This window comes from Xyrauchen texanus, chromosome 27 (assembly GCF_025860055.1).
Source record: "Xyrauchen texanus isolate HMW12.3.18 chromosome 27, RBS_HiC_50CHRs, whole genome shotgun sequence".
NCBI classification, from domain to species: domain Eukaryota; kingdom Metazoa; phylum Chordata; class Actinopteri; order Cypriniformes; family Catostomidae; genus Xyrauchen; species Xyrauchen texanus.
This window is the reverse complement of record NC_068302.1, coordinates 12,964,433-12,977,318: the sequence shown is the minus strand read 5'-3', so window position 1 is coordinate 12,977,318 and position 12,886 is coordinate 12,964,433. Positions and strand designations below refer to the sequence as shown.

The window sequence follows — 12,886 nt, the reverse complement described above, 5'->3', positions numbered from 1 at the left end:
TGTATAATCTCTAAATGTATGGTGGTTTGTTGATGGTATTAGTCAAACGGAGCTGCTAACGTTGTATGCGCTATTTGTTTCTCTCACTGGAACTACTTCTCTGAGAAAGAAGTGAAATATCACTACGCGTCACGTACGCTCATCTACCTGCATCACTTGTACTGTTGTGTGCAACTACACATGATTCGAAATTAGACACTGTACAGTCCACTTTAAACATATGCATACAATCACGAGGCATTTGCCTTTACGTGCGGGAGGATCATTTAGCTCATCCCTGTATAAAAGCGGGTTCGTTCAGGGACTAGTTTACATGCAACGAGCAGCGTGGAGGGATGAGACAGTCCTCGCGTCCAGTTAAGTGCATGTTTTCCCAACTGACATCAATGGATCTTGAGAGAGCTGTGCTTAGGTCGTGATGAAACCAAGATGGCGTGTAGTTCAGACAGGATGAACGGGGGATAGGTGACGAGGGAAGAAAACACACTGGAACAACGCAACATTTGTGTGCGCTCACGAAACGTTTGTTCCAACGAAAACGTCAACTTACACGGGATGTGTATGGGACGGTAGAAAAGAAGATATCCGTGGTCTTCATCCCTCTAGCCGACCGAGAGTATGCGTATGTGAGTGAGTGTGTTTGTGTAAGTGTGTGTGCTGGGATGGGCTGATCGAGGAGGCCGCAGAGCAACTGCCACCCAGAGACTGACCCACTAGCGAACAATAGACCCTGTAATAATTACCATACAAGACACCGACAAAACACTACAAATAAAACACACCGGCTCATTAGTCACTGCGAGGCGACACGGCCGTGCTTGAAAAACTCAGACCAAGTACAGAAATGTAAGACTGTGGACTCGCATTCAAGCAGTAATATTTGCTGATGGATACCGTGTTAATATGGAGAACATTTGTGTGTTATAGCCGAAATAGTCGCTCATGTGGTCAATTTAAATCGCACAGTATCAATCAGATACCTGCGATCTGAGAAAACTACTGTATCCTCACCTGGTGTGCGTTTAGTTTCATAACTCGTCCATTCACTTGAATTGAGGCCTTGTTGCCGGCTATTTAGACTAGTTTAGTGTTAACATTGAAGGTTAATTTAAATATCATTACGTTTTTGACGTTAAACCAGTCGTCTGTTGGATTCGGTGTGGGATTGCTGACACACGGACTGTGAGGCTTCATTGTTTTGATCATTAGCTGGACTGCTAACACGGTGCTGTTATAAAAATAGCGTGTTTCTAAATCCACAGTGCACATAATCTTAGCGAGTCTTAAAAGAGTCATTAAAGAACGCTTTAATGGTCTGTTTACTTTTATTTGTCCATTTGTAAGCCTTTTCTCGGCTCTCACACGCACTGGGGCCAGTTAGCAGGCTAAAGCTACAGGAAATTTAGGAGTATGGTTGTATCTCAATCTTTGTGAGGTGTCTGCCTATCTAGACTGCATTTTGAGGCATCAAATGAGCGTTTGAACACTAATTCTATCGTCTTAATTCATTTGGTAAATTGCTATTCAAGTAGGCAATTAACTTGGTTATGAGACCATTTGGTGAGCTACTGGATATCATAAACTGATCTTTTAATTTAAAACTCATCTGTTCTTCTGTTCGTCTTTTGGTGAGTCTGATCAGTTCAGTTGTTGTGTTATTAGTATGTTATTAATGTACTCTGGTCATTGAATGAGCTTTAAATAATCTAAAAGATGATTTTGTGCGAAATTTTAGTGATTTATCATCGTTGATCAGTCAAAATGAGAAGTAAATATCATGATTGGCATGATGAATTACGGGTTAGCCAAATCGTCACGTAGTGGGTTTTTGTTGTTTTTATGTTAACATGGAAGGCAACCTTTACATCAGGCTCAATAGAAGTGTATGAAGACGTTTTTTTCTGTTATTGTCAAGTCATTTTTATTTGTATAGCGCTTTTCACAACACTCATCGTTTCAAAGCAGCTTTACAGGAAATCATGCATCAACAGAAACAAAAAAGAAAGAAATGAAACTAATATTTATAAAGTCTTCGAGTGATTATTGTGTAATTTGATTAAATATGATTGTAAATTGTGTAGATAAATTAAATCTGTATCTGCCCAGCTCTGGTAACCTCAGGATATTAATCCGGAGTTTAAGTCATGGAAACAAATAGAATAACATTAGTGTAGATGCCATAACATTTTATGCTGAGTTATAGATCATGGTGGATGTTTCTGGTTCCGGCAGACCTAACTAAAGCAGATTTGATGGATAAATTAGGTGTATGCCTGGCTAAATAGACAAGTCTTTAGTCTAGACTTAAACTGAGTGAGTGTGTCTTTGTCCCGAACAGTGTTAGGGAGACTATTCCATAGTTTAGGAGCCAAATATGAAAAGGATCTTCCTCCTTTTGTGGATTTTGATATTCTAGGAATTATTAACAAGCCAGAATTTTGAGATTGCAATGAATGTGATGGAATATAGCATGTCATAAGGTCATTTCATTTCGTTGGAGCTAGACCATTCATAGCTTTGTATGTAGTTAACAGAACTTTATAAAATTAATATGAAATTTAACAGGTAGCCAATGTAACGATGATAAAATGGGGCTGATATGGTCGCATTTCTTGGTTCTCATTAGCACTCTGGCAGCTGCATTTTGAACCAATTGAAGATTATTTGTTTAATTTGCTGAACATCCTCCCAGTAATGCATTACAATAATCTAGTCTTGAGGTCATGAACGCATGAATTAGTTTTTCGGCATCAGCAAAAGAGAGCATGTGTCGTAATTTAGTAATATTTCTCAGGTGGAAGAATGCTGTTCTACAAACATTGGAAATTAGATTTTCAAAGGACAGATTGGTACCAAACACATAAATTCTATGCAGAAGGTGATGATGATGTAACAGTACATCAACCGCGATTCAAATTGTATTTTAGCGACTTATTTTTAGAGGTTTTTGGTCCAATCATTAGTACATCTGTTTTGTCAGAATTCAGTAGGACATTTCTGGCCATCCAATCTTTAATTTCATTGATACATTGCTAATTGGAGAATTGTGAATTTTTGTTGGATTTAGAATAAATATATTGTTGGGTATCATCAGCATAACAGTGGAAACTTATTCCATGATTCCAGATAATATCTCCCAGGGGAAGCATGTATATGGAGAAAAGCAGATGTCCTAAAACTGATCCCTGTGGCACTCCATACTTAACTTTTGTTTGAGTATTAATGTTTAACTTTTATAAATATGTGTTTTTATCAAATTCTTTGTGAGATTGAGAGGAAGAGAAAGTCAAAAGCAGGGTTTTTCTGAAGTAATAAAGGGTATATTTGATCAGGATTGTACATGGAACATAATCATTTTGTAGACAAGATTTCTCTATTCAAGGTTTTTATCAAAGTGCTCCTTCCTTTGTCTACTGAACTTACTGTTCCAGTTGTTGTGTTGTGAAGCCCTGTTCCACTAGGTTTGTGGTCTGTAATGTGATTTGTTTAAACAAGCTTGCTTCACATGCATTGTATGAACCTACATAGCTGAAATATTCTTCTTAAAATAATTTGCGTTCAGCAGAAGAAAGCCATACGCAACTAGGACTGCATGAGGGTGAAACAAATTACAAAATAATTTTTATTTTTGGGTGAATTATCCCTTTTAAATATGATGAAACAATGTTATGAACAATTGCTATAGATAACAAAAAATTTTCACAGTAAACAAAGCAAAAGTTCTCATTTATGAAACACGAGCAGAACGTAAGCTTGTGTAAATCGCTCGTAAATCCATTGTTACATATAATGCTGCATTCTATGCAGATGTTCTCATTGAATGCGGCCCAGTAATGGGTTGTATATTGATTTTGAAGTTAAAATGTTTAATCTATATTTAAGTCAACATATATATTTTATTTTAACTCTAAATTTTTTGCACCCAGAGCTATGGATGGATCAGAGGAGTTTGTTCCACCACCGGAATGTCCAGTATTCGAACCATCATGGGAGGAATTTGAGGATCCACTTGGATATATCGCCAAAATTCGTCCGATTGCAGAAAAGTCTGGCATATGCAAGATTCGCCCACCACACGTAATCATCTCATTCTTCTCTCAAAGGCTTTCTTTGTACACCAGTCAGGTTATGCCACTAAGAATGTTCTTGGGTATTTTTCTTTCTGTTGCAGGATTGGCAGCCACCATTTGCTGTCGAAGTCGACAATTTCCATTTCACACCACGTATTCAGAGGCTCAATGAGCTAGAGGTCAGAGCTGCATCCTGTTGAACTCTTCAACCACACATCATATTACATGAAGTGCGACCCACATGTTCTTATGGTGATCAATCGGTGTCTGATTAACACATCTGTTTGTTTTCAGGCTGAGACACGAGTGAAGCTGAATTATCTGGACAGAATCGCCAAGTTTTGGGAGATCCAGGGATCCTCTTTGAAGATCCCAAATATTGAGCGACGTATTTTGGATTTGTTCAGCTTAGCTAAGGTGAATACTGCAGCCATTTATAGAGTTGATTAAATTGTTTAACTGGAATGATAATAGGAAAACATAAGGGGTCGTGAAGCCCAACTATAGCTGGGCATCTAAATGTTTCGCATTTATAAAAAATTGGCTAAGAAAATACAAATCCACTACATCATGAGCATTATCTTGATGGAGCTGCCTTTTCAAGATGGAGCAGCTAAATTACCTACTTGCTTTGAGGAGAGTTTTATTAGCAGGATTGGAGCAACTGTACCTCATTTTATGAAATGGTGCCAGGATACGCTACAGAATAATTGTAATATCTGATATGAGGGCACAAATGGATGTGATGACCACATGCCGTCAGCCTCTGCAAGCGTGGGAGAGCCTGCGTTCAAAACTGTTCTGGTGGATTGGTTGGACCCATTTTAATGACCAGCTGTGGGTTAAACACTTCTTAATGTCAAGGTCTATGTTTGAATTATTGTGGGCCAAGGCCTGACCTTTTGTTGGGACAGTTACATCAAGATATCGCACACCCATAACACATGCACAAATAGTCAAAACACATTAGCGTTTTGCATTTCCATCACCTTAATGCGCATTTTAACTAATGGAAAACTCTAGAACTTGTTGGATGGAAACCCAGCTTCTGTTGAGCCATTTTCTGGACATCAAATGAACCTTTTGCATGGACTGGAGATGTGATTATAGATTCATTGTTGGAAAGATGTGATGTTGTATTTACAGAGAAAGCGTCAAATGCCCCTTAATATTTTCACACCATTTTATGGGCCACATGTCCTGTGTTTTGACTTTTTTAAGACTCTGTAAATGCACACAGGTAGTATAGCATATATAGCACAGTATACTGCGAAAACATTGATGTTGGGTATGCATGTACAAATGTCCATACCATATTGTTTTGACTTGTGAGAAACTTAAATCCCACGTGTTCGATCTCTTGTATGTTAGATTGTGACAGAGGAGGGAGGTTTTGAGGCGGTTAGTAAGGAGAGACGTTGGGCCCGTGTGGCACAGAAACTCGGTTATCCTCCGGGAAAAAACATCGGTTCTCTCCTGAGGTCACACTATGAGAGGATTGTGTATCCTTTCGAGATGTTCCAGTCTGGAGCCAACTTACCGGTACTGTCTGTGTTTAATCTCTTCTGTTTTTTTTTGTATATTATTTTCTTAAGATGTTCTTTAAATTGAATCCTGTTAAAATACAGACAAGGACATTGTTGTGAGTTCCTTGTATGTATATGTGTTTGTCTTCTGCTCATCCAGACATGTAAGCCCAGGCTATATGACAGTGAGGAGATAGATAAGGAATACAAACCACACTCCATCCCTCTTCGCCAATCAGTCCAGCCATCCAAGATGAGCAGTTATGGCAGACGAGCCAATCGCCTTCAGCCGGAGGTGAGTGACACCTCCACTGCACCAATAACAGGACAGAAATGCACTATTTACATGACAGGGAAGATATTAAATATTTCAGCATCACTCCCTGGTATAAAATTATGAAGCTCTTTTTCTCACTTTCAGTACGTGACCAGAAGTATTTTATGAATTAAAAAAATCTATTCATGAAATGGTATTCTTAATTACTTCAAAAACAAAATAGAGTTCTTTATGTAACATCTCCAAATAGTACAGTATATGTCATTATAAATCAATGTAGACAATGTCACTACTGGCCATATAGACAGATTTCTTCAACTAACCAAATCCTTAGCTTCAATAAGATCAATAAAAGTGTATATACAGATGACTTTCATTTAACCTTTGGTTTGCAGAGATGTATAATTCTCCAGGGTTTTATGGATCCATTAAAATATATGCTTTGTCTGTGTGAGATGTGTAAGTGCTTTTGGACAATCGGCTTGGACCAATTGCCCTTCCCAGCATGCTTTGCTCCCTGTACTGTAAAAAGCATTGTTGTGTCCGTATAGTCCTCATCCCTCTATCTTATTGCTCGATTTCCTTCTCTCTCTTATATACATTGTCATTCTGCTTTGTCTCTTTCAGACCATTTTCCATAAATTGTATTTCATAAAATATTCATGTAATTCTCATCCCAGTTCATTTCATCAGCACAGCATTTTCCCAGTGTTTATTTTGCAGGTGTTTGGCTGTTTAATTTGCCTGCCCATTATCTTGGCCAATGGATTCATAACTTTAGTAATAATAAATCAGACTAATGTATCCGTAGCATCAGAAACTCAGACTCATCTTTATTTTAGTTTTTTACTAATCTGAGTTGGGGAAAAAAAAACTTTTACCAATCTATAAATGAATGACTTTAAATGATTTGAGCATTATTTTCAGGTTATGGTTTCATAGAGTATGTAACCATTTGCAACCAATTTTCACATTTAGACATGTTCATTTTAATTGTAAAATTGTAATTTTAATGTTTTTTTTCTTCTTAATATTTACACTTCAAAGGTGGCACAAAAGATCAATGTGAAGCAGCATATAACACCATGGAAAAGTGCATTTACAAAGGCCTTTTTATTGCAGCATAAATGTTAGAGATTTCCCGATCGGCCGGCGATCAAAACCGGGCTATATTTGGCCGATTGTGGCTAGATTTAGGGCCGATCTTTTTTGCAGCATGTAGGCAATCACATACACTCACCTAAAGGATTATTAGGGACACCATACTAATACTGTGTTTGACCCCCTTTCGCCTTCAGAACTGCCTTAATTCTACGTGGCAATGATTCAACAAGGTGCTGAAAGCATTCTTTAGAAATGTTGGCCCATATTGATAGGATAGCATCTTGCAGTTGATGGAGATTTGTGGGATGCACATCCAGGGCACGAAGCTCCCGTTCCACCACATCCCAAAGATGCTCTATTGGGTTGAGATCTGGTGACTGTGGGGGCCATTTTAGTACAGTGAACTCATTGTCATGTTCAAGAAACAAATTTGAAATGATTCGAGCTTTGTGACATGGTGCATTATCCTGCTGGAAGTAGCCATCAGAGGATGGGTACATGGTGGCCATAAAGGGATGGATATGGTCAGAAACAATGATCAGGTAGGCCGTGAACGAATGATCAGGTAGGCCATTTAAACTATGCCCAGTTGGCACTAAGGGAACTAAAGTGTGCCAAGAAAACATCCCCCACACCATTACACCACCACGACCAGCCTGCACAGTGGTAACAAGACATGATGGATCCATGTTCTCATTCTGTTTACGCCAAATTCTGACTCTACCATCTGAATGTCTCAACAGAAATCGAGACTCATCAGACCAGGCAACATTTTTCCAGTCTTCAACTGTCCAATTTTGGTGAGCTCTTGCAAATTGTAGCCTCTTTTTCCTATTTGTAGTGGAGATGAGTGGTACCCAGTGGGGTCTTCTGCTGTTGTAGCCCATCCGCCTCAAGGTTGTGCGTGTTGTGGCTTCACAAATGCTTTGCTGCATACCTCGGTTGTAACGAGTGGTTATTTCAGGCAAAGTTGCTCTTCTATCAGCTGGAATCAGTCGGCCCATTCTCCTCTGACCTCTAGCATCAACAAGGCATTTTCAGCCCACAGGACTGCTGCATACTGGATGTTTTTCCCTTTTCACACCATTCTTTGTAAACCCTAGAAATGGTTGTGCGTGAAAATCCCAGTAACTGAGCAGATTGTGAAATACTCAGACCGGCCCGTCTGGCACCAACAACCATGCCACGCTCAAAATTGCTTAAATCACCTTTCTTTCCCATTCTGATATTCAGTTTGGAGTTCAGGAGATTGTCTTGACCAGGACCACACCCCTAAATGCATTGAAGCAACTGCCATGTGATTGGTTGATTAGATAATTGCATTAATGAGAAATTTAACAGGTGTTCCTAATGAATATTATATTATATATAATATTCATTATTATATATAATATAATATATACAGGAATATTATGAATATAATATTCCTGTATGAATATTAATTTGCCCATTTTCTAGAGTCGTTACGGTAGTTATTCGGACTCGTTGCACAGTGAACAGGAAGAGGATATAGAGGCTGCTAACATTTTTAAAAACAAATTGAACAGCAAATAAACATGCAAATACATGACGTGAGTTGTGACAATCAGACGTTGTGTTGAGTGATAGAGACTGTTTGAGTAATCGTGAGCGCTTTTACCTTTACTCTCTTTAACATGAGCGCTCTGTCAATCAAAAAGCAATTTCCACTGCACGTTATGGTTCGACTTGTCTCAACTCTACTCGCTTTACTTTTCTGAGCTTGCATTTCCACTGCAGTTTAGTGCCACCTTAATGTGGGTGGGATTATAGGCTGATCGTCATAGTTGCGCTGCCTCTACTGCCGTGACATCATCTTAAACACGACACAAACTGACCAAAACAATACACGACCGCTAGCTGTTAGCTATTAGCTCATTGTGCTGCATAAAGCAGTTGTTGCATAGTGATTTTACACAAGTGTAACATTTAAATTGGCCTGGTTGTTTTAGAAGCAAGCTTCCAGTAGCTGATCAACTAAATAAAATGAAGCTTTCAAGCAAAGTATAGAGTTAACATAACAAAACATACCATCCTCCATCGTGGACTTTTTTGTTTCGCTCATCGCTAACAAGTGGACCATCTGCACCTCGTTTATTGACCATGGCATGGTTTTGCACACAGCCATTTCTTTTTTCACAATTAGAAAGTCGCGTTAAATTATACTGCTATAGCTGTTGCTGTTGAAACTAGCTGGTTGATTTAGCGTGTCGGAAATCCAGTGATGCTGGTAGTGATGATTCTCCCTGACCAATCAGTGATCTGCAGGATTTTGACGTCACATTTAGTATCGGCTCGGCTCCCTTGGAATCTCAACCGAGGTGGTCCCCACAGTGGAAAACCTAAAAAGGCAAGCAGAGTCAAGTTGTACCGTGCAGTGGAAAAGCCCCAAAAGACGTGCACTCTTCAGGTGCTCTCATTATCTCATCATCAGCCACTCATCCCAATTTAAATCAGATTAATGTTGGTTACAATACCATTAATAATAAATATAACTGTTTAACCTTCAATAACACAGCGTCTTCATGCATTTGCTTAATAATTAGTGATTTGTGTTACAGCAAAACTTAAAGACAGCAAACAGACCATAGATATTAATGATTTCTCTCTGGAGCAGTTTTAAAGCTTGTTATGAATATATTTTCTTATTTTTTAATGTATCTCTGCGGTGTGTGATGCTTTCATGGTTTTTACTGGTTGTCAGTATGTCACAATGGCATTTTGATATTGACAACAGAACTATTAATAACTGTTTTCTTATTGTTGAACTTGAACTGTTCAAGTGTAACTGTTTACATCACTTTTAAGTGGAATTAAGTGGAAAATTTTGAATTAGTTTTTATAGAATACATTTTTGTTGTGACCATTCAAGTCAAGCGGTTTACACCATTTGAAAGTTTATGTAATATTTCTATTCATCCATACAGAACTCAGTGGATTTGTGATTTATTTTTGATTTATTAAGCTATTACACCATTCTAAGTAGAAGTTGATTTTATATGTGAGTTTTATAAAAATGCCAAAGTTAAATGCATTAAGCTGAAGACATCTTTTAGTTAATTTGTTTACTTAGTTATATTTGTAAACAAACAAAAAACAGTCTGCAGCTCTTATCTTGGTAAATACAAGTATCGGATCGGGACTCTGTATTGGCAGATATTTCATATTTAAATATCGGATTGGGGGCCAAAAAAGCTGATCGGGACATGTACTTACACAGGTATCACAATCACGGAATACAATAGCCGCTTTTCCACAATCGAACAAACTGTTCTGAGCATGATGAGGAACAGTTCCAGTAGCATTTCCGCTTGAGCATGGTTCCATTAGAAACCGTTCTCTGCCTGGATTTCTCGGCACAGTTGGCTTGCTGTGCTCAACCGTGCTGGTGGAATGGCTTTATTACGTGGTGACTCACGATTGTCAATTTGCCACTGCCATATTATCTACCAGTAATTTGTTTCTAGGTAGGCATAGTTCGCAATGATGAGGTTAGAATAAAACTGTAAACTATTTACTAAAACAAATGGTCTATGTTTGGTGTAGCTTCAAGATTTTATGATGGTTTAAACTAGTAGTACATTATTTTTCTACTCGCCTTTTGCATCAGGGAGGAAGATTTTGTTTGCTATCTCATTAAAATGCATGCAATATAGCATTATATTACTAGTATAATATTTTGTCAATAAATGTCCTTTTTGCTAGTCTGGGAACTTTTACCTTTCTGTGCGTTCATGTCCGATGGCATGTACAACCCCTCGTCAAATGATGGTAAACCTTTCGCCCTTTTCTTTTTGCGACATGGGACGTGTCTTTCCTGTGCTTTAGTAGAGTAAAACCAGGAGAAAAAGCAGTCCTTATAACTGGAATGTGCAATTATCCTCTAAAGCGCACTAGCCTCTCATGCCGTCGCCATCAATTCAACACCACAGTGGAAAAGTGTAAACTGTAAACATGCCAACTGGCCCGGATCCGCACGGAATTGGCAGGGTTTTGCAACGAGAACTTTTCAGCTCGATGGTGGAAAAGCAGCTAATGTGTCACACGAATGTTACATATTTGACAGTATTCGTCCATTGATCCTGTTAATCCACAGTGCAAACCAAAAAAAATCTAAAATTAAAATGCACAATAGCCCTTGAAATTTTCTACACTTATTCCTTTTTTGACCGCTGCACATTGTTGTTTTGTTCCCTCTGTCTCTCTTTATGGAATCCATTTTGTTATGGTTGTTGTCTCCCCATGCAGGGTCCAGAGGATCCAACTCACCACCCTCTTACAACTGGCTCTCAACACATCTCCTCGGTATTGCCTCGCTCTTTCTTTCCTCTCCTCCTTTCTCACTTTTTCTGTTGCTATTCTCTTGTGCTCTCTAAAACCATCACCCCCCCTCCATTCCATCTTCTTCAGTGTCTCTCAGTCATCTTACACATTTCACTTCGCTTGTCTTGCCACACGTTTAGCAATGCTGGCTTTGGTGGTGGACGTGATTGCACCACTTTGGGCTGCGTAATACTTCTAATATATGATGTGCTATATTAAAGGATATGTTTTCCCAAAAATGTCTATTCTATCAACATTTACTCACCCTCATGTCATTCCTCATGACTTTCTCCTGCCGTGGAACACGAGAAGCTGTAAATAGCAGAATGTCCAAGCTGCTCTTTGTATTGTGACCACAGCTATCGACATTTGGTATTCAGTTAAATTTAAGTCTGTTCCTTATACAACTATCATATGGCTTCAGAAAACTTCAAATATAGTGTACAAGTCCTATATACTAGTTTTATAGCTTTTTTGGAGCTTGATGGTCCCTGGTTCCCATCTACTTTCATTGTATGGAAAAGAGCAGCTTGAACATTCTGCTAAACTTCCTTGGTAATCCATGGAAGTCAAAGTCATATAGGTTTAGAACGACATGAAGAATAAACAGAATTCTCATTTAAGGGTGAACTATCCCTTTAAGATATCTTTTAACCCTGCTGTTCTCCTAATGGCTTGTTCATACTGTGTTTGTGCTTTCACACATGAGTTAGTTGTGGTTGCTTTAGCAATAACGTTGCAGAATTTCTTTTTTTTTTCTTTCAGAATGAAAGTTTCAAGAATGGAACATAGAGAAACATTATGCTTCCATTGTTGATGGATGTTTTTGATGACAGATGTTAATCTTGCCATAATGCAAAAATAAAAGCAGTTTCCTGGTTTCTGCATACATAAGCAGTAGGATCATATCATGCAGCACTTTGTATTAACTCTGTTTGGATGAATTATTGCTTTTTTATTCTTGATTATTCTTGATAACAATGTCACAAAACTAACAAGCATGTGTGCTCTTTCTTAACAGTCTCCAATGGTGCCTCGATTTTTGTTTGCAAAGATAAATTAGTTGTTTATAATATAAACTGTTTGCATTAGGGATGCACCAATTAAACATTTCTGGGTTGATACGATAACTAAATATTCAAACTGTTGCTCCGTTATTATACTACTTGGCTTAAAAGTAATATTCCCGTAGAAGTGGACAGTTCAAACTAATGTATGCTATACTATCTCTTGTGGCAACGTTAATAATGCATTGTTATACTACTTGTTATAATTTACAGTTTGACACATATTGGAGCGCAACAACACACAAAATCAAGTGCATGCGTATGCATACTTGCGTAGAGTATGTTTTAGGTTTTTTTTTTTTTAACCACTTGCTTGACACAAAATACGGTGCACTCAAAGTATTCAGACCCCTTTTTTCACATTTTGTTATGTTGCAGCCTTATGCTAAAATGCTTTAAATTATACATTTTTTCACATCAATCTACACTCCATACCCCATGATGACAATGCAAAAAACAGATTTTTGATAACTTTGCAAATTTATATATATATATATAAAA

At 38.1% G+C, this 12,886-nt stretch overlaps 1 protein-coding gene across 1 annotated transcript in view; it reads left to right on the top strand.

The window, feature by feature from the left end:
* The first annotated feature begins 395 nt into the window (after positions 1-395).
* Positions 396-12,886, top strand: part of LOC127620885 (lysine-specific demethylase 5C-like) — a 43,800-nt gene continuing 31,309 nt past the window's right edge. Inside the window, exons 1-6 of the mRNA XM_052094224.1 lie at positions 396-626; positions 3,927-4,077; positions 4,172-4,249; positions 4,365-4,487; positions 5,442-5,612; positions 5,757-5,891. Of these exons, the coding sequence (XP_051950184.1) occupies positions 619-626; positions 3,927-4,077; positions 4,172-4,249; positions 4,365-4,487; positions 5,442-5,612; positions 5,757-5,891 (666 nt within the window). The 5' untranslated portion in view covers positions 396-618. The remainder of the gene's footprint in view (positions 627-3,926; positions 4,078-4,171; positions 4,250-4,364; positions 4,488-5,441; positions 5,613-5,756; positions 5,892-12,886) is intronic.